The sequence below is a fragment of the Xyrauchen texanus genome, chromosome 39 (assembly GCF_025860055.1).
Source record: "Xyrauchen texanus isolate HMW12.3.18 chromosome 39, RBS_HiC_50CHRs, whole genome shotgun sequence".
Lineage (NCBI taxonomy): Eukaryota > Metazoa > Chordata > Actinopteri > Cypriniformes > Catostomidae > Xyrauchen > Xyrauchen texanus.
Genome location: NC_068314.1, coordinates 18350801 through 18370065, shown reverse-complemented (window position 1 = coordinate 18370065; position 19265 = coordinate 18350801). Strand labels below are relative to the sequence as shown.

Below are 19265 nucleotides of genomic sequence, written 5' to 3'. Positions count from 1 at the left end.
GTTATGGATCTTAAACCCATTGAGCTTTTGGGGGATCAGATAGACTTGCATGAGTTGCGTGAGAAGTGCCCAACAAGACAGCCACATCTATGGCAAGTGCTATAGGAAGCGTGGGGTGAAATGTCAACTGAGTATCTGGACAAACTGACTGATGAGAAATCTTTGAAGTATTTTTTTAAAAATTGTAATAGTAATTTTTCACGTATTAATATCCTGACTATACATTGTGATCAGTTGAATGCCACTTGAATTAAATTAAAGTACCAATTTCTTTCCATAAGAGCAAAACCTGCACATTTTTCCAAACTTTTGGCCGCCAATGTATAAAAAGCCTGTATGGAAAACGTAGTTCATGTATTCTTTCTCAGATATTCAGACATTCTCAGAAAATTAAATCTATTAAACTATAAATACTGGCCGTCAGATTCAGTTACAATTTAGATTTTTTTATTTAAAATAAATGTATAACTTGATTGTTTGTGTATGTGTGTTTTACAAAATAGTTTTCAATATATCTGTTAAAATACATCAAAATCTGCAGCAAAGCTACAAATGCATCCTGTCTGACCTGGATTTGAACCTGATTTGCTGAATGTACTGCCAATAAGACTAACCACTGGACCGGCATCCCAGCTCTTTAGGATCTGTCATTTTGTTGATTTTCAGTTTAATCATATCATTATTCATTATAAAAAAATAAAGGCAATTTAAAGTATATTATTGACACATATCAGCCAATGATGCTTTAATGTGGCAAATAAAATTATTCTACTTGAAATGTACTGCTCTGACAAGTGTAATCGGCAGTTCCCATTTAAACCAATCTCCCACATTAACATAGGCAACCATGCTATACTCCACCCTCCTGCTACTCAACCTGCACTTAAGATCTGTGAAGTGGTGTGCCATGTCTTTCGGAAAAAAAAGACTGGGAAAGCTTCAGGCCCAGATGGTATTTCAGCCGCGTGTCTTAGATCCTGTGCTAAACATCTGGCCCCCATCTTCACACAGATCTTTAATAGATCACTGGAGCAGTGTGGAAGTCACATGCTGCTTCAAATTCTCAATCATCATTCCTGTCCCAAAGAAACAAAAAATCACAGGACTTACTACAGACCTGTCACCCTGCCGGCTGTGGTCATGAAATAATTTGAGAGACTGGTGTTGGCCCACCTGAAGGACATCACTGGACCCTTTCTAGATCCTCTTCAATTTGCTTATCGAGCAAAAGAGGTCTGTGGAGGATGCAGTCAACATGGCATTGCATCATATCCTGCAACATCTGGACAGACCAGGGACATATGGTCATATGTGGACTTCATTTCGGCTTTTAACACCATCATCCCAGCTATACTCCAGACTAAACTACACCAGATCTCTGTTCCCACGTCTATCTGTCAGTGGATTACCAGCTTTCTGACAGACAGGCAGCAGCTTGTGAGACAGGGGATATTCACTTCCAGCACCTGTACAATCAGCACTGGTGCCCCCAGGAATTTTTGCTCTCCCCAAAAACTTTTCCCTCTACACCAATGACTGCATCGCCAAGGACCCCTCTGTCAAGCTCCTGAAGTTTACAGACACCACCACTGTCATTGGCCTCATCCAAGATGACTATGAGTCTGTATACAGAAGGGAGGTTAAACAGTTGGCTGTCTGGTGCAGTCAAAACAGCCTGGAGCTGAACACGCTCAAAACGGTGGAGACTAACAAACAGACTTTAGTAGGAACACACCAACACTGTCCACCCTCACCATTCTAAACAGCACTGTGGCAGCAGTGGAGTCATTCAGGTTCCTGGGCACTACCATCTTGCAGGACCTTAAGTGGTTGACCCACATTGACTCCATTGTAAAAAAGGCCTAGGAGAGGTTGTACTTCCTTCGCCAGTTGAGGAATTTCAACCTGCCAGCAGTCATTAAAAACGATTGTCCAAATTAATACTTTTTTATCATATTCTCCACAATATACTTTTGTGGGTGAAAATATGTCACTTGGGAAGGCAATGCAAACTAATGGCCATCCCTGGTGATGGCCCTGAACTTTGAAAATATCCTGATTGAGTCGAAGAGTCGATTCTATCCACTCCAATGGCTGGAGTTGGGAATCAGAATCGACTCCAAAAAACTCAAAATCGAACCCCCCTAAGTGAAATTATTCACATGCACGCACAGATCCCCAGTTAACACAATCCACACTGGTCATTGGCTAGGCATCAACCAATAAAACGACTTCACTGACCCTTCCCCTTCCCCTTCCCCGCCAAACACTGGTTTTACTCTCTCACATCAGTATTTACAAAGTGCACAAGTGAGTTATGCTACAGGTTTTTCATAAAAGTAGTTGCAAACGTCAAGGCATGAAGATTTATAGTTGTAGTACCAGATTTGAGAGGTTGAAAGTGCAAATTTGTGGTTGTAAAGCGAAAATGAATTAAAGTACAAAAGTTAATGTGTAATACAAGTTTGTGTATTTAGTTGTATTTATGTCAATGCCACTTCTGTGACTACTTGTCTGCAATCGTGAATTCAAAACACAAGCTTTGAATTATTGTCTGTGAGTGCAGATTACAACATTCAATTTAAGATTTTTATTTTACAAGTTTTCTCATCGGTGCTGTGAGTGTAAATTTCAACTTACGAGTACACATATTTATTGTACAAGTTCTAAAAATCCAAATATGGATTTACCTTCAAACTTGTGACGCTTAAACAATGTGTTGGATTATAGTTAAAAAGTACATAAATATTTAGCTTTTTCGCACCAAAAGTGATCGTATCACTATAGAAGAAATTAATTTAACTGCTGGAGTCGTATGGATGATGTTTTTGCTTACTGTCTGTGATTTTTGGAGCTTCAATAGAGAAATCTCCATTCACTTGCATTTTAAGGACCTACTGAGCCTAAGATATTTTTCAATTTGTCTTCAAATTGGTGAAGAAAGAATGTCATAAACTCCTGGGATATCATGAAGGTGAGTAAATAATGAGAGAATTTTCATTTTGGGGTGAACTATCCCTTTAAGTAAAACAATAGTGAAAGTTGTAGTAAAGTATTAAGTAAAGTTGTGTCACACCAGGTTTGATGTAAATGAAGCAAAACTCAATTGGTTCCTGAATATTCCATAATCAATCATAACTCACAAAATTTGAATACACACAAGCACAAATCAGATTTGAGAGTTACGGCAAAGACGCGTTGTGCCAGTTTGACGTTAGTGATGCCAGGCGCCATTAGTTCTCACGTCTTGTAACTCTTCACGATGTGCCAAGTTTGAATATGCACATGTGCGAATGAGAATTGTGAGTATGGCTTAAATTTCGGTCTGTTCCTCACACAAAGCAACAATATCATATGGCTTTAGAATACTTAGTGCATGACTCATATGGACTACTTTCATGGTACTTTTTCTCATTTTTGGAGCTTGGCATTGCCTTTCTCCAAATAAGTAATACAGGTTTGAAAACAGCACAAGTGTGAGTAAATAATTATGCAATTTCCATTTTTTGGTGAACTATTACTTAAAATTTAGTTCAGCTTAAACTTTGTCCATGCTTTGCTTGCCTTATTTGTTACGATTTGGTGCTGTAGTTATGTGGTGTTGTTTGTTGTTTGTTATTGTAGGTAAAAAAAAAAAATTATTTTCTACTCTCCTGGGCAGAAAGATGAGAAGGTATAAAGATTTCAACAAAATAATGAAGGAGTTGGACACAAAAGATTGTCCAGCTGGAGAGGTGGGGGGGCAGAGGGAAAGGCAGCAGGAGTCTGTTTGGTTTATCAGATCAGTTGTGGGCTGATCTGGGATCAGTGCCCTGTTCACATCTTACCCCAGCAACTCTAGTGCTTGTTTAAGCCCTGTGCATGTGATACGTCAAGACCAACCCCCCACACATTGCTCACTCACTCTCTGCATTTGCACAGCGGCAGCATGTGGAGGCAACAGTGCTTCTCGTCCTCTTCTAAAATCCCTCGTTCTTTGCAGGGATGAACAGCTTCTGTTCTCTGCTGTGTATCAAATACAGGTAGGACAGAAAAAGCTCCTGCTGGTTTATCGGGTTGACGTCCAAACTTTAGCTTCTTGTAACTTTAGAGCAGCTGCTGTATGTGGCTATATCTATCTGTTTGTTTCTTTTCTAGATTGGGTTTTCTTAGAAAAGGTCTTCACTGCTTAACGGGTCTTTAGCAAACTAAAGGAAAGCGGTAAAACCAGTTTAATGAGTCTTGGACTTAAAGCAACTGCCTGTAATTCATCCTGACAGTCATGTTTTTGTGGGGGGGATTTTTCATTGAAAGAGATTTTTTTTTTTTTTTTTAACATTAATTTAGGTTAAAATTTATATTAATGCATAAAGAAAAGTGTTTATCTTAGGTCTTGTAACTGGTCAAGTTTTTCAAAAATTTGTATTGCCTTTTACCTTCACTAGTTCATTTGAAATAGTCGAGCGGTGTAACATATTTTAAATAACAAATAATACATATAGTCTGTAACTTAGTATGAAGTCATTGTAACTTAATAAATATAAACGAATTGGCAAAATGTTGTTTCAGTTGGTTTATATGGAGTATAGCATGTCACACTGCAGAAATTCCTATAAGTTTTTTATGTCAACTTGTTTAACTTGTGATCTGCTGTGGACCGGTTGTTGGCATAAAGATATGTTCTATGCAAAGCTTGAAATTTACACAGACAGAAATGTTTCACACTTTTTTTTACTAGTAAATTAAGAGTGTGTGCGTCTAAGTACAAGTACAAAAAGAGTGTTTCAAGTGTGGAGCTGGAATCTGTGTTTGGAATGTTTGATTTGCTCCTTGGAAATAGGGTTCATAGTTCACCTTGATCCTGTCATACATCTCCAGTGGCATCTGTGTTTATTCTGGTGGGGATTGTTCTTCAAACCACACCTGATGACAACATTAAAACAGGGCTGATGTGTTTTACACTTGCCACTATGTCACTGTCTCTCTTTCTCTATCTGCCTCTCTCAGGAGGTGCTTCCAGACAGCTCATTTCTACGTCGAGGACAGTAGCTCTCCCAGAGTCGTGCCCAATGAGAGTATACCTGTTATCCCCATCCCAGGTAGGCATCATCTATCACAGTGATTCCCAAGAAGGGGTACACACACCCCAGAGGTTTCTTAAAGGGATAGTTCACCCAAAAATGAAAAATCTGTCATTGTTTACTTATCCTTTTTTTTTCGTTTGACTTGTGACTTTCTGTCTTCTGTGGAACACTTTTTTCAGTATAATAGCAGTGGAGGGTGATTCTGCTTTCATGCTTCAGAAAGGATGCAAAAGTAGTATAAAAGTAGTCCAACGCAACTTGCGTTGTAGAGCACCGCAGCAAAAACAACAATTTCTCGTGTGAACATTCAAGCTGGTGTGAACAAGATTTTCTTGTTATGGAAGTCAAGAAAAATGACTTTAATATATGTGCTACTGGGGTAGTCTGTTTGTTAACTTTATTGATAGTATAGAAGTGACAGAAAATGGTAAGTAAAAATAGTAATGATAAGGCTAAATTACAACCATTATAGTTAAAAGGAACACGGTTTTGGTTTGGTCTTGATGAAGGGTACTTGAGCTCTGTTGATGGGTCTATGGGAACGCATAAGACAAAAGAAGGTTGGGAAATACTGAACAAATATATTTCAGATCAGTTAAACGCTTATCCTCAACATAAAGACACATTTCACTCTGATACAGGAGGATTACATAAGATTTTTAACTGTGCCAAGATCGAACAACACTTTGGCCTATTTGTGTGTGGAATAGACCTTAATTCTGCGTTCTACAGACTGTTATTCTGTGCGATTAGCATAATGATCCTTGAATGTAAAAATCAATGGCTGCATTGATTTTCACATGAAGTGGCCACTTTGAAGTGGCTCAGAATTTTTCAGCTGCTAAAACAGGGAGGAAGACCAGCTGTACTCACAAACACAGCTCAAAGGTGTAGCACCACCATGTGTTGGTTCCTACAGTAGATTTTTTCGTATTTAATGGTGCTTGCTAAGCCAAGCGTCACAATTACAATTGCTCGTATTTGAGGTGAGGGATTTGAGCAGCATGTTAGTCATTCTGAACCAGTTGTCCTATGGACATAAAGCATACCTCAAAACGTCCGTTTCTCCTTTTCTAAGTGACTTGTGATTTTCTCCTGGCGGACGATAAAATGTATGAAAAAAATCCATAGACCTGAGCTATATCTAGGGACCAGAATAGCATATAGACTTGGGGTGGGCTTTATTGACTTGGTACCCTAAGCAACAATTCAGAATCATAGCAGCCACTTAATAGCAACACCTTAGCAACCACCCATTGCTAGGGCTGCAACTAACGATTATTTTGATAATCGACTAATCTAACGATTATTAGAATGATTATTCGACTATTTGGGCGATTATTGCAACGATTAATCATTAGCTCTTTACTGAACATTCAGCATTGTAGAAGACAAAATCATCGTTTTAAAATACCTCTAAATTACATTAATTGAATTAAAGAAAAAAAAGACTTTTTATTACGTTTAATTCAGTAAAAAATACTGTTGTTATCAAATGTTTTGTCTTGTTTTTCATTTAAAAATATATAAAAATAAACCTGATAAACAACAGTTAATATATTTATACATGCCTTCAGAGAATGTATCTTGAGTGTATATTTATATATATATATATATATATATATATATATATATATATATATATATATATATATATAGTACAGAAGTGTATTTGTTCACTTGTTTATTCTTCTGCCAAGTCAAAATATAATAATTTTCAAGATAAATTGTCTGAAAGCAAGTCTAAATATCTTATATATAGCTTCAGGTATCTTGTTTTAAGGATTTAAAAAAATTAAAATATTTTATATATTCTACATTCTCAGACAACAAATTTTCCTTGTGCAGTATAGCTCCTAAATTAAATGTTTTGGTGTTCTTATTGGAAAATAAGCCAAAACAACAACTTTGAATCAATCTTTAACTCTCAAAAAAGAATCTCTCCTCAATCAGGCGCAAGATGCTCCTCTCGTGTGCCATCATTAGTTTCATATATCTCATGTTACGTTAAATTAGATCAAACGACTATTCAACAGCGAAAAATGTGTCTACAATTTTTTGTCAACATTATCGATAACGTTGATTAATCGTTTCAGCCCTACACAGAACACCTTAGCAACTACATATTAATGGGTTAAAAACCACTCTTAGCACATTAGTAACTGCATAGCCATGGCGCAGAATCTGTCCACAACATTCTAGCACCGTGGTGGCCGGTTTTGTTCAAACGCCACAGTTTTTCTTCAGAAAATTCCTGTTTACTGGAAACTGAAAGAGTTTGTTTAATATAGACACAGCAAATGTTTTGAGAGAGCTGTTTGAGGAAATGTGGTCTTGACACACACTTGCACACTTTTACATGCATACACATTAGCCAGGAAAACAGCCGAAAATGAAAAAGTTAAATAAATGTAAATAATTAGCAAAGAGTGCAGTAGAGCAGAAGTGGAAAGTATATGATTGTCAAGAGTCTGAAGGTTTCAGGTCCTATTTATTCGGTGTAGTAGAACCCGTCCCTGTAATTTTGGGTGAAATCTGTGTAGCTTAAAGGGATAGTTCACCCAAAAATTAAAACCCTCTCATTATTTACTCATCCTCAATTATGAAGCTCAGCATAAAAGTAATCCATAAGACTCTTGTGTTTTTGGTGATTCTCATTCTTTATGCATACAGAGCCCTACCAATCATATAAGTTAAAACACTGGACACTTTTGGCACCCATTCACATGCATTGTATGGACATACAGAGCTGAAATATTTTTCTACAAATTATAATTGGTGCTCTGTGAAGAAAGAATGTCATACATATCTGAGATAGCATGAGGGTGAGTAAATGATGTAAGAGATTGTGTTTTTTGGTGAACTTTTTTTAATACAGGGAGAGCCTTTGATTTGCCTGTGTTTTCCCTTAAGCACTTTATTGGAACCAATTTTCATTGTTGTGCATTGGGCAACCTTCACAATAATGGTGGCACAGTGCCCTCAGTCCAAATTGGGCATCTGTTTGCCAGCTTGGCGAGGACTGGCCCCAGTATTTACATAGAACCATTGCCTCTCTCTCTCTCTCTCTCTCTCTCTCTCTCTCTCTCTCTCTCTTTCTTTTGGTTCTGGCTCTTACAGCATTTAGCATTCGCTGTTCCTTCAAATATGGATGCTTTCCTGCTAAATAGGGTCTTCAGTTTCTGAGTGAATTTCCCAGTGGGTTTTTGGCATACTAACATCCCTGGGTGCCAAAATGTGTTTGTTAGCTGTATTCAGTTGTAGGCGTTTAGGATGAAAGCAAAAGGTCGATGGATTGCCTTTTATTAGAGTCAAAAGCTTGAAATAGTGTTTAGCTAAGGTCACTTTTTTTTTTATTATTTGTTTTTTTTTATGATTGAAAAAAGAATCATTATTATTGTATTTAAGGCAATTATAGTTATTACATATTTTTTATTTAAAATATTTTTTTCACAGACACTTTGTTCAGTGCTGGGTTTTTCATATTTTTTTTATTTTTTATTGTTAAGACAATTAGTACTATTGTATCTAATTGTTATAAGATAAAATAATTATTTTTTTATGTTTAAATAATAAAAGAGGGACTGAATTTTTCCCATTAACGTACAGATCACAAAGAAAAACAAAACATATATACACTGAATCAACATTTAACTCTCACTAACACCCCTCCCCAATCACCAACCCCACCCTGAAACTCAACGAACATCCCGGTGGTCACACATAAGTATACACACACAAAACATAAATAAATAAATATAATAATCACACATATTTAAAACTATGCTTCTCTCTCCACAGACTCTCTCCGAGAGTCCCCCAAAAAATGCCAAATAACTGCCCCATTTCACATCAAATGACTTCCTGCCCCTTAAAACGATCATGACACTGGTCAGGACCCAAGGTTTTATGTGTTTATCCCCTTAGTGTGGTGGTGGCTTAGTGGGCTAAAGCACATAACTGTTAATCAGTAGGTTGCTGGTTTGATCCCCACAGCCACCACCATTGTGTCCTTGAGCAAGGCACTTAACTCCAGGTTGCTTCGGGGCATAAATGTAAATGTAAATGATTACTGCCCCATCACCTAAAATACAGTGTCTGGGGCAAAATGAAATTTGAGTGCCCAATACATCACACGTAAAACTCTGAACCTTCAACCAAAATTCTTGGATCTTAACACGTGGGTTGTGTTGCCATCTTCTGATTGGCATCACCAGCAGGTGGGTGTGTCTTTAAAACCAAGCGTGTACAATCTAGAGGTGGTCCAATAGAATCTATGTAAAATCTTGAATTGCATAAGGCGCACCCTTGCATCTCTAGATACAGACAACGTTTTTTAGAATCCTAGCCCACATTCCCTCTTCCAATACCAAGTTTAAATCTTTCTCCCATAACCTCTTGATAGAAGTTAAAGCTCTGAATTAGCAGGGAGTAATACACTGATGCCTCATGACCTTTTCCAAAAGCAGTAATCACCACTCCCAGAGTATCTGCCGCTTTATAGGGGTGTGTGCTACTCCCAAAAATAGTACAGAGCAGATGGCACAGCTGTAAATACCTAAAGAACTGAGATCTGGGAATCCCAAAATGTTCAACCAAATTTTCAAAGCAAGACTGAACAATAAAGGGGAAAGAGGGCAACCCTTCCGGGTGCCCCTATCCAAAGTAAAATAATCTGAAATTAATCCATTTGTTTGTATCACTGCTACCGGGTGTCTATAAAGTAACTTAATCCATCCAATAAAAGTATTCCAAAAGTAATCTGTGTATTTCCAAAATCTTAAAAAGATAATTCTACCATATGAAAAGCCTTCTCGGCATCAAGTAAGATGGCAGCGACCGCAGTCTGATCATTCGCCACTGACCACGTGATATTAATTAGATGCCTGATGTTATCAGAAGAGCTGTGGCCCTGAATAAACCCCACCTGATCTATATTTATAAGAGATGTCATAACTTTATTTAATGAGATTTTGACAACATTTTTGACAATATTTTAACGTCTAGCTGGATCAGCGAAATTCATACATTCACTTGGATCTTTGTCCTTTTTAAGAGTGACAAAGATCCAGACTGATGCGGGATTGTGTCATGGTTGCCAGAAGCTTTCTATTCTTTATGATTCCGTATAAACTTCTAACAAAAGTGGAGCCAGTTCTGTAGCATAAGATCTAAAAACATCAGCGGCAGAGCCGTCTGGCCCCGGAGCTTTGCCTGAAGGCAAGGCCACTGTCCCTGAAATTGCCATATCTCTTCAACACTTTTGCTTCACTATGATCAAGGAGTCCATCAATAGATTAAAGTCTCCTCCCAATATTATATCATGAGGGGTGCCAGTGGCTTGCAACATCCCTACAAGAAAAAAACCTGATCGTCAGCGTTAGGTGCGTAAATACTAGCCAGAATCAACATTTGCCCCTGAATTTCTGACTCCCCTGCTCTTCCTTGAGCCAGCACTAAAGAAAACATGTCCACCCCATATCTTCCCAAATTTTCTTGCTTCTTGCAGGGAAAGATATGTTTCTTGAAGGAACACTGATACTATGATAATATTCATTATGTTTAAGAAGAGAAATAGCCTTACATCTTTTTATGGGGTGCCACAACCCATTCACGTTCCAAGTGGAGAGAGACAATTCACTCATGTTAACATTTGACATTTTGACATATTAGAAAATATAGATTGTGTGTAAAAAATAAAATTATAAAGACCACATTCCAACAATAGTGCAACAATCAAACCCCAAACTTCCCCCTGAACCAAACAACCAGAAAAAAGAAAAATGTGTGCATTAATCCTGTGCATGACAGCGTCAACTGGTGTCCATCCCTGTAAACTCAAACGGTCCCTGTATGCCTACGAGAGCCCCCACAACAACTTGCCATCGGATTGCTCAAGTCCGGTGTTTCTATAAAAATTTTGTGAGACAGAATTACACAACAGAAGATAATCTATTAAAAAAACTCCTGCCAATAGGCAGAATAAACACAAAGAAAATGCCGATTCATCCTCAACACTGTCCCGAAGGTGCGCTACTACACAAAACAAACTCCAGCCACTAGGTGGAACCAGCACAAAAAGAAAAAAAGGCGCTCAGTTTACTCGGATGGTCAAGTGACTGTTCAGTGAGTCGGTCCACTTGGCTGCAACATGAGTACCACAAAATAACTTACTCAGTCCATTGACTTTATGAAGGACATCACTTGCTGGGGACATGTAAATAATTTATGGCCATCCTTATCATCTGTTCTCAATGTGGCATGGAACATTAGTCAATATTTATTGGATGATCTCTGAAATTTGACCAGAATTGATCGGGGCCTGTCTCCCTCAGTGGATCGCCGAGCCAGAACCCTGTGAACTTGCTCGATTTCCAGCTTATGGCCTATGGCATTGCATCTACAATACACACTGCTCTCTCCCATCTGGAAAAAAGGAACACATATGTGAGAATGCTGTTTGTAGACTACAGCTCAGCATTCAACACCATAGTGCCCTCCAAGCTTGATGAGAAACTCCGGGCTCTGGGCCTAAACAGCTCGCTGTGCAGCTGGATCCTGGACTTCCTGTCAGGCAGACGTCAGGTGGTTAGAATGGGCAGCAACACCTCCTCATCACTGACCCTCAACACTGGAGCCCCGCAGGGCTGTGTTCTTAGCCCTCTCCTGTATTCCCTATACACACATGACTGTGTGGCAACACATAGCTCCAATACCATCATTAAGTTTGCTGACGATACAACGGTGGTAGGTCTGATCACTGACAATGATGAAAGAGCCTACAGAGAGGAGGTGCACACTCTGACACGCTGGTGTCAGGAGCACAACCTCTCCCTCAACGTCAGTAAAACCAAGGAGCTTGTAGTGGACTTCAGGAGGAAAGACAGAGTACACAGCCCCATCACCATTAATGGAGCACCGGTGGAGAGAGTCAGCAGTTTCAAGTTCCTCGGTGTCCACATTACTGAGGAACTCACATGGTCTGTCCACACTGAGGCCATTGTGAAGAAGGCTCACCAGCGCCTCTTCTTCCTGAGACAGCTGAGGAAGTTTGGAATGAACCACCACATCCTCCACGGTTCTACACTAGTACTGTAGAGAGCATCCTGACTGGCTGCATCACCACCTGGTACGGCAATAGCACCGCCCACAACTGCAAAGCCCTGCAAAGTGTGGTGCGAACTGCCAGAAACATCATCGGAGGTGAGTTTCCCTCCCTCCAGGACATATATACCAGGCGGTGTGTGAAAAAAGCTTGGAGGATCATCAGAGACTCCAGCCACCCGAGTCATGGTCTGTTCTCACTGCTACCATCAGGCAGGCGGTATCGCAGCATCTGGACCCGCACCAGCCGACTACATGACAGCTTCTTCCCCCAAGCAGTCAGACTGTTGAACACTTGATCTATCAGGATCAATAATTAGCACTGCACTTTATTAATCTATAATCTCACACTGGACTGTCAACATATTCTCCTCAATACAACTACTTATATATATTTCATATACTCCCACTTATTGTATATTGTGTATTCTATATTGTGTGTATTGTTTACTGTACATTGTATATTATTATTGTGTTGTGTAAGTATGTGTACATTTGATATGTAAATTGTGTTGTGCAAGTATGTTGTTTATTGTAATTGGTATATGTCTCGTCACTGTCATGACTGCTATGTTGCTCGGAACTGCACACAAGACTTTCACCAACTGTTGCACTTGTGTACATGGTAGTGTGACAATAAAGTGATTTGATTTGATTTGATTTGTGTATGTTGAAAAGACTCGGAAAGAGTCCATCCAGGAATTTCATCATGTTCCAACCTTCTTCGTCCTCGGGAATTCCAACAGTTCAGGCATTATTCCGCTGGTTACGTTTCTCCAAGTCCTCCAACTTTTCCCAGACGTGCAGATAAGACACTAATTCCCTCTCCGATGACTGCAGATAATCGATCCGTTTCTTAACATCTCCCACTCTTGTAACCACCTCCAGTGGTTATTGAGTGAATTTCATCTCATTGGCAGTGATCGATCGACGTATTACAGCAAGAAGTATTAAAACTAGCAAAGTGCGCAGAGCTCGCCGTTCACATGTCTGAACCTTACATCGTGTCTAGTGACTCCCCATTCTTATGCAGATTAATTAATTCATGGAAATGCTTGTTTTCTTATAGACCTAATTTACAAATTTTGCTGTTTGTGTGTGTCTGTGTTGAGTAGGTGTGTCAGTTGTGAGTGTTTTCACTCACAGTGGCTGAAGTTGAACCCTGATCCTTAATCCATCCCCATAGACTCTTCAACACAACTAATACAATGAACTGTTAATCATATAGTGAACATATCAAATCATTGTGCCCACCTTTTAGAAGGTATAGAGTATGTCAGAATAGTGGCTGCCAAATCGTAACTGATCTGAGCTAATGATACAAAGTGTGCCAGTTTAGTTATGCAGAAATTCATTTTAAATGGCAACAAATAAAAAGTACACAAAATTGCTTAAATTAAATTAACTATTATTTTTGACCATTTTTATAAACAAAAATGCATTACAAATTACTGAAATACTGGGTATTATCCATTTACATTGGCTGTTGGTAGATTTTCGAACTGAAACAAGGGGCAGCTAATACTATATCAAATATGATTAAAAATCATCTGATTAATTGGTCTGACTGATATATTGGTCTATCAGAACCCTGAAGCAAATATTTTAACCCCAAGTCATTCCAGACACACTTTCTTTGAAATTGCTTGTTGTGTTAACTTTGAATTGAAATGCAAACCAATACATCGTTTTAATTTACTCTGTTCCAGATGATATGGAGGCCATCACTGTCAAGCTGTTTATCAAACATGTATCAGAACTCTACTCTAATAACCAACACGGCTTCTCAGAAGAGTTTGAGGTAAGATTTCACACACTTTACAGGAGTATCCCATCTCTATAACCCTCTCAGAAAACACAAACATTCTCAGACTTTTGTAAACACTCCTCCTGTCTCATGTGGTACCGCTGGTCTCGCTGCAGTGGGTTTGGCAGGTTCTGGTGGCTGTCTATGAACAGCTGGATTGGTATCCCTCCGCGTATATATTTGTTACTTCTGGCAGGGCGGCAGTACAGGTCAGGCAAGTTGAACTCACCCTGTGAGAATAAATGAGGCCATCTGAACTGTGCCATCTATTTTGGACTCTGTCTGCTCTGTGTGTTTGTGTAGAGCCAGAAAACCACAGCAACATTTTGTAAGGCTAATGTGATGGTTGTATGCATGAGAATGACAAGTAATTAGTTATCCATTGAGTCTCGGACCACGGCGTCTGCTTGTTCTTTCAGTGGCACAGCTGAATATCAATGAGCAATCTGAGATGTTTGCACTCCGATGATCACATGCGAATTGGAGCTGTGCATACACATGCATACTGCTCAGCCCATTGCTCCAGGGTTATGCTCCATCTGTCTCTGGGCCTGAAATTTCTGTGAGTTTTGTGTGATCTCTGTGAATTCTGAAATATATACATTTTTGATTTGAAAGTTTTTATCTTTACTTCTACAGTTATAAACTGTAGTCAAATTAGATGTCATAATTAAAGGTTCGAGTGTTGTACTGTCTAAATCGCACTGAATTTTTACAAACCATTTTTCATCCAATTGAAATTTGTGGAAAGATGTAATGTACTAAAACAGTAGCATGGTGCCTTTGAAGTACTTTGGAGTACCATGGTGAATACCAGTCAGATGTCTTTCTTGTGCATTTGAGCTATACTGAAAGTTTATCAATATCTGTTTCCTGGGAATCCCTGGCGTTACTAGTACCTTGCTCTACTAGTTATTGGCGCAAGGTACACCATTTAAGAATATGGTTATCATTCAGTACCATGATATTTATTGCTATTAACATCATTTTACCATGGTACCATCACAGTAAAACTGGTTACTTTGTTAAACTGGATATTGTCAGTGTTTGGCCAGATTTTCAGACTATCAGTCATATATGGAGACAACTTCAATTCATGTCTATACCCCTAAATGCCTTTTTCCTGTTTTATTTGTTTATTTTTTTTTTTTTTTTGGGTGTCTGTTAACTTTCACACTTTTTGTTGATTTGAACCCTACTCCAAAAAAGTATTTAGACATTTAAAGCTAAAGTGAGTAATTTCACTAGCACACCCAATGGAAATGCAAAACAACAGTTTCCGAGCACTCCCCTGTCTTCGGTTGTTCGAACAAATGGATAGTCCCGCCCCAACTCATGCCATTGGTTGAATCAATGTTGTGAAGGGCAAGACAGGTTGCTCAAAACAAACAGTGTTTACAGTTTTGTATTGAATCTATGAATTACTTAATTATAGTTGTCTCTGCATAATAAGCTGGGATAGGAGAAAGTATGACATACTTATTATGTCAACATCAAAAATGTTACACACTTCAGCTTTATGCCACATATGATGCTAGAGCGCTTCTCAGAACTAACTTTACTTCTCTATTCCATTTTTGCAGTTGTTCCCCACATTAACTGTAGACATGTTCCAATAAGATTTGAAAGCCAGAACATGATGAACAAGGTGATTTGTGGGTCACTGTTTAAAAAAAAAATTAATTTCAAAATATTGAAATGTTCAATTCAGTTCACTTCAGTTTTCACTCATAGAAAAATTAACATCTTGAATATACTGTTTAGCCATAAAGAAAATTGTTGGTTCTTTATTTTATTTGTTTCATGAATGACGCAAGGGTTGTAACACCAGTGATGATAAAAAGATGCATTTTGTAAAATTTTGTCATTAGTAAACCAAACCTTTACCATTAAATCATTTTTATTTATTTTTTTCAGACAATTTCACATGAACATTAAACAATGTAACATCAATGACATATAAATGAACCATGTGAAAAAAATTACAGTTCAAATGTAAATCAATAACTTTTTCTTTTTCAACATAGTGGGAAAATCACTATATTTGAACTGCCACTTTTTACTCTGAACTTTGACCTTGGAAGTTCTTTTCAACAACTTTTGTATTTTCTACTAATTTTCTACTTTTTAACACTGATAACACCAATGACATTTCATTAAAGGACAAACATTCTTTTTAAATTATTTGAATTATTAATTACTTATGTTTTGCATAATAGTCTTACAAATATGACAAGTTCTGACAAACTTTTCACAAACTAGCTGCAAACTAGCCGCACATTTCCCACTTATAATTTTCACACGCAAATAAGCTTGCGATTCACCGGAAATATTTGGCAGACGCTTGCAGCTCTTCACCGGTAATGGTGGGCCTACAGCAAACCTTTGGCGACAATGAAGAGTTTGACGCAAAGCTAATTTGCGTGTAAAAAATAATGAGTGTCGAATTTGCCAGAACCTTCGATTTTTGTAAGGAGTCATAGAAGTGGTGTATCAGATGAAGGGGACAAGATTTTTTCAAACAGTTGACAAATTCTAGTATATTTTAAAAAAATAATAATTTGTCAGACCATTTCACTTTTATTTTTATGAAAGGTTAGGATAACGAGTGGCCTTTTAAAGTGGTATCTTGACTATTTGAAATCTTTTTAATTAATGAAAAGTCAAGGGACTTGTTTGTCACCATATTGTGATAATGACATTTAGGGGATGTATGAAGTCGGTTCCCCTCAAGTTCACATATGTGTCCTAGCAGATGTGTAGTTCACACGTGTAGTTCATCGCATTAAATTTAATCATGTTCCACTAACGCTTGACTCTTTATTTTGAAAAGTACTGGTATGTCTATTGTTTCATCATGTAAAACCTAACAAATTGAACAAATTAACAAAGGAAAAACATTCAGTTTAGTTTCTCTGTGGCTGGTTGGTTGAGGGGAGGGTATAGGAAAAAAGAGGAGGAGGTGTATGGGTCACTGAAGGTCCTCTAAGGGCCTCACTTGGCCCCTTTGTTCCATAGTGGCTTGATTGACACATGGAAGTGGCTCAGAAAGTGTGTGTGCATGCATGCAGGCTTGATGGACATTGGGAAGTGGTTCCTGATACTGATGCAGTTTCTTCTCAATGGATTCCTCTGTGGTGCCTAACCCTCCTCCCCCAGCATTCTCTCTCTCTTGCCTCCCCTTCTTGAGTTGAGAGAAAGGGGGAAGACAGAAGAGCCAAACCCCCATTGGACAGAGCCTCCAGGGCCTCTGACAAGTGGCTTTGTGTAGGCCGGGTGTATAAAGCCATGGCTGGGGTGGCAGCAATCATGGGAGCCAGGGAGGAGAGGAAGGGTATTGGCTAGGCTTGGACAGGCACAGGGATTATGTGCTGCCTGGGTATAATTTTAAGGGGAATTCCTGGACGGAAAAAAGAAGAGGGACTCAAAAGAAAAGGAAAAAAGAAACAAGGCACTTGGAAAGTTTGGCATTCTGTTCAAAGAGAGGGCAGTGAATGGAGGTAGCCCGAAAGGACGAAAGAGCTTTCTCGAGTTTGAGTATACCAGCAAAGGACAGGCTTATTTTCTTTTTCTCTTTTTATTTTAGTATATCATGTTTTATAAGCAGGGTTGGTGTGTAACGGAATACATGTAACAGGATTACGTATTTAAAATACAAAATATAAGTAACTGTATTTGACAACAGTTACAATTTAAATAATTGGTAATTAGAGTACAGTTACATTCAAAAAGTATTTTGATTACTGAAGAGATTACTTTGCATTTTATTGTAATTTGTTTCATTTAATATTTAGTCCATTCAGTTGGTAAACATTTATCAATATAAATGATGCTATTCAAAGTGCATTTGAACAGCGGTGAAACACTTTCTTATGAAGTGTTACATTCATATGAGCAGACAGAGAAGTACGATTGAAGCAAGTTTGGAGCAGAAGAAATAGAAATAAACCTTGTGTAAATTGTCAGCTTTACGCTAAGCTAAAATGCTATTTCTAGTCATTTTACATGCACATGTTATCAGACATGATCATATTTTTTATCAAGAAAATTCACATTGGATCATATTTTCTTTTTTTCTAGTAAGACCTTTGATATTAGGGCAAAAATCACATTCTTGATAATAATGTTTGTGTTGTTTTCCTGTAAAAATATCTAAAAGTCCTTAAAGTAAGATCCGTTTGATTTATCTTGTTTTAGAAACAACACAGCATAAGATATTTAGTTTTTTCAGAGAATGTATTTTTAACATGTATTTTGTCTTACTGTACTGGAAGAGTGAAACACTTTCTTATGATGTGTTACATTCATACGAGCAGACATACGATAGTCAAACCAAGTGAAAAAATCTACCAGTGCTGAAGAAGTAATCCAAAGTATTTAGAATACATTACTGACATTGAATAATCTAATAAATATGTTACAAATTACATTTTACAACATGTATTCTGTAACCTGTAGTGGAATACATTTCAAAAGTAACCCTCCCAACCCTGTTTATAAGTAGTGTTTACTAAGGCAAGCATCACTATTATAATTGCTCATTCTAAGGGTCAGGAATTTTAACAAATCCCTAACCCAAAGAGTTAAACTTTGGAGCTTCTTAAGAAGAGATGTGCAATTACATTTCTATTTGATGAGATATTTTTCGCCTGGTGTACATTAAAAGAATAGTTCACCCAAAAATGAAAATGTAATCACCACTGAAGCCATGTTCACACTGCCAGTAACAAAAAGACCATGTTCCCATTCATTTTCAGTTAGAGCAGAGATGCTTTAGGTGACAGGAGCAATAGAGACCATGGGCGCCAAGATGTGGCCGTGGTGAGCGACATGACAAAGTTGAGAAAAGTTTACCTTTATGCAAATGATGAGCGACATTCCAGAGTGACTACCCATTAGACAAGGCAGTGGAGCTCATGTCACATATCTGCTGTGAGAGTGAGATACTGGAGACAAGACGGAGGAAGTTAAAAGTTTCTGTGGGCGATTTCACTGTTATCATTTGTCTGTAACAGCCTGGTCTCATGAAATTTACGTGAACATGACAACATTTTTGCAATTCAAAATTGACGTGCTGCATATCACGTTTGGCTGCAGGTTTGCAGTGAAATATCCAGCTGGGGGCGCCAAAAGCAAGTATCATGGTGTCGTATTCAGATGCAGTTTTAAGGTGAATTTTATATATAGATTTTTTTTAAAACATACCTAACCTAAAACTTGAACATAACCAATAGTCATTTAAAATATAAACGAGATGATTAAAAAGACCTAGTGGTGGCGTAGTGGGCTAA

The 19265-nt window shown here is 38.1% G+C and overlaps 1 protein-coding gene across 1 annotated transcript in view; it reads left to right on the top strand.

Annotated features, from left to right (window-relative positions):
* LOC127632505 (receptor-type tyrosine-protein phosphatase gamma-like) overlaps positions 1-19265 on the top strand; it is a 364639-nt gene that overhangs the window by 319722 nt on the left and 25652 nt on the right. Inside the window, exons 14-15 of the mRNA XM_052111116.1 lie at positions 4987-5078; positions 13877-13968. Coding sequence (XP_051967076.1) covers positions 4987-5078; positions 13877-13968 — 184 coding nt within the window. The remainder of the gene's footprint in view (positions 1-4986; positions 5079-13876; positions 13969-19265) is intronic.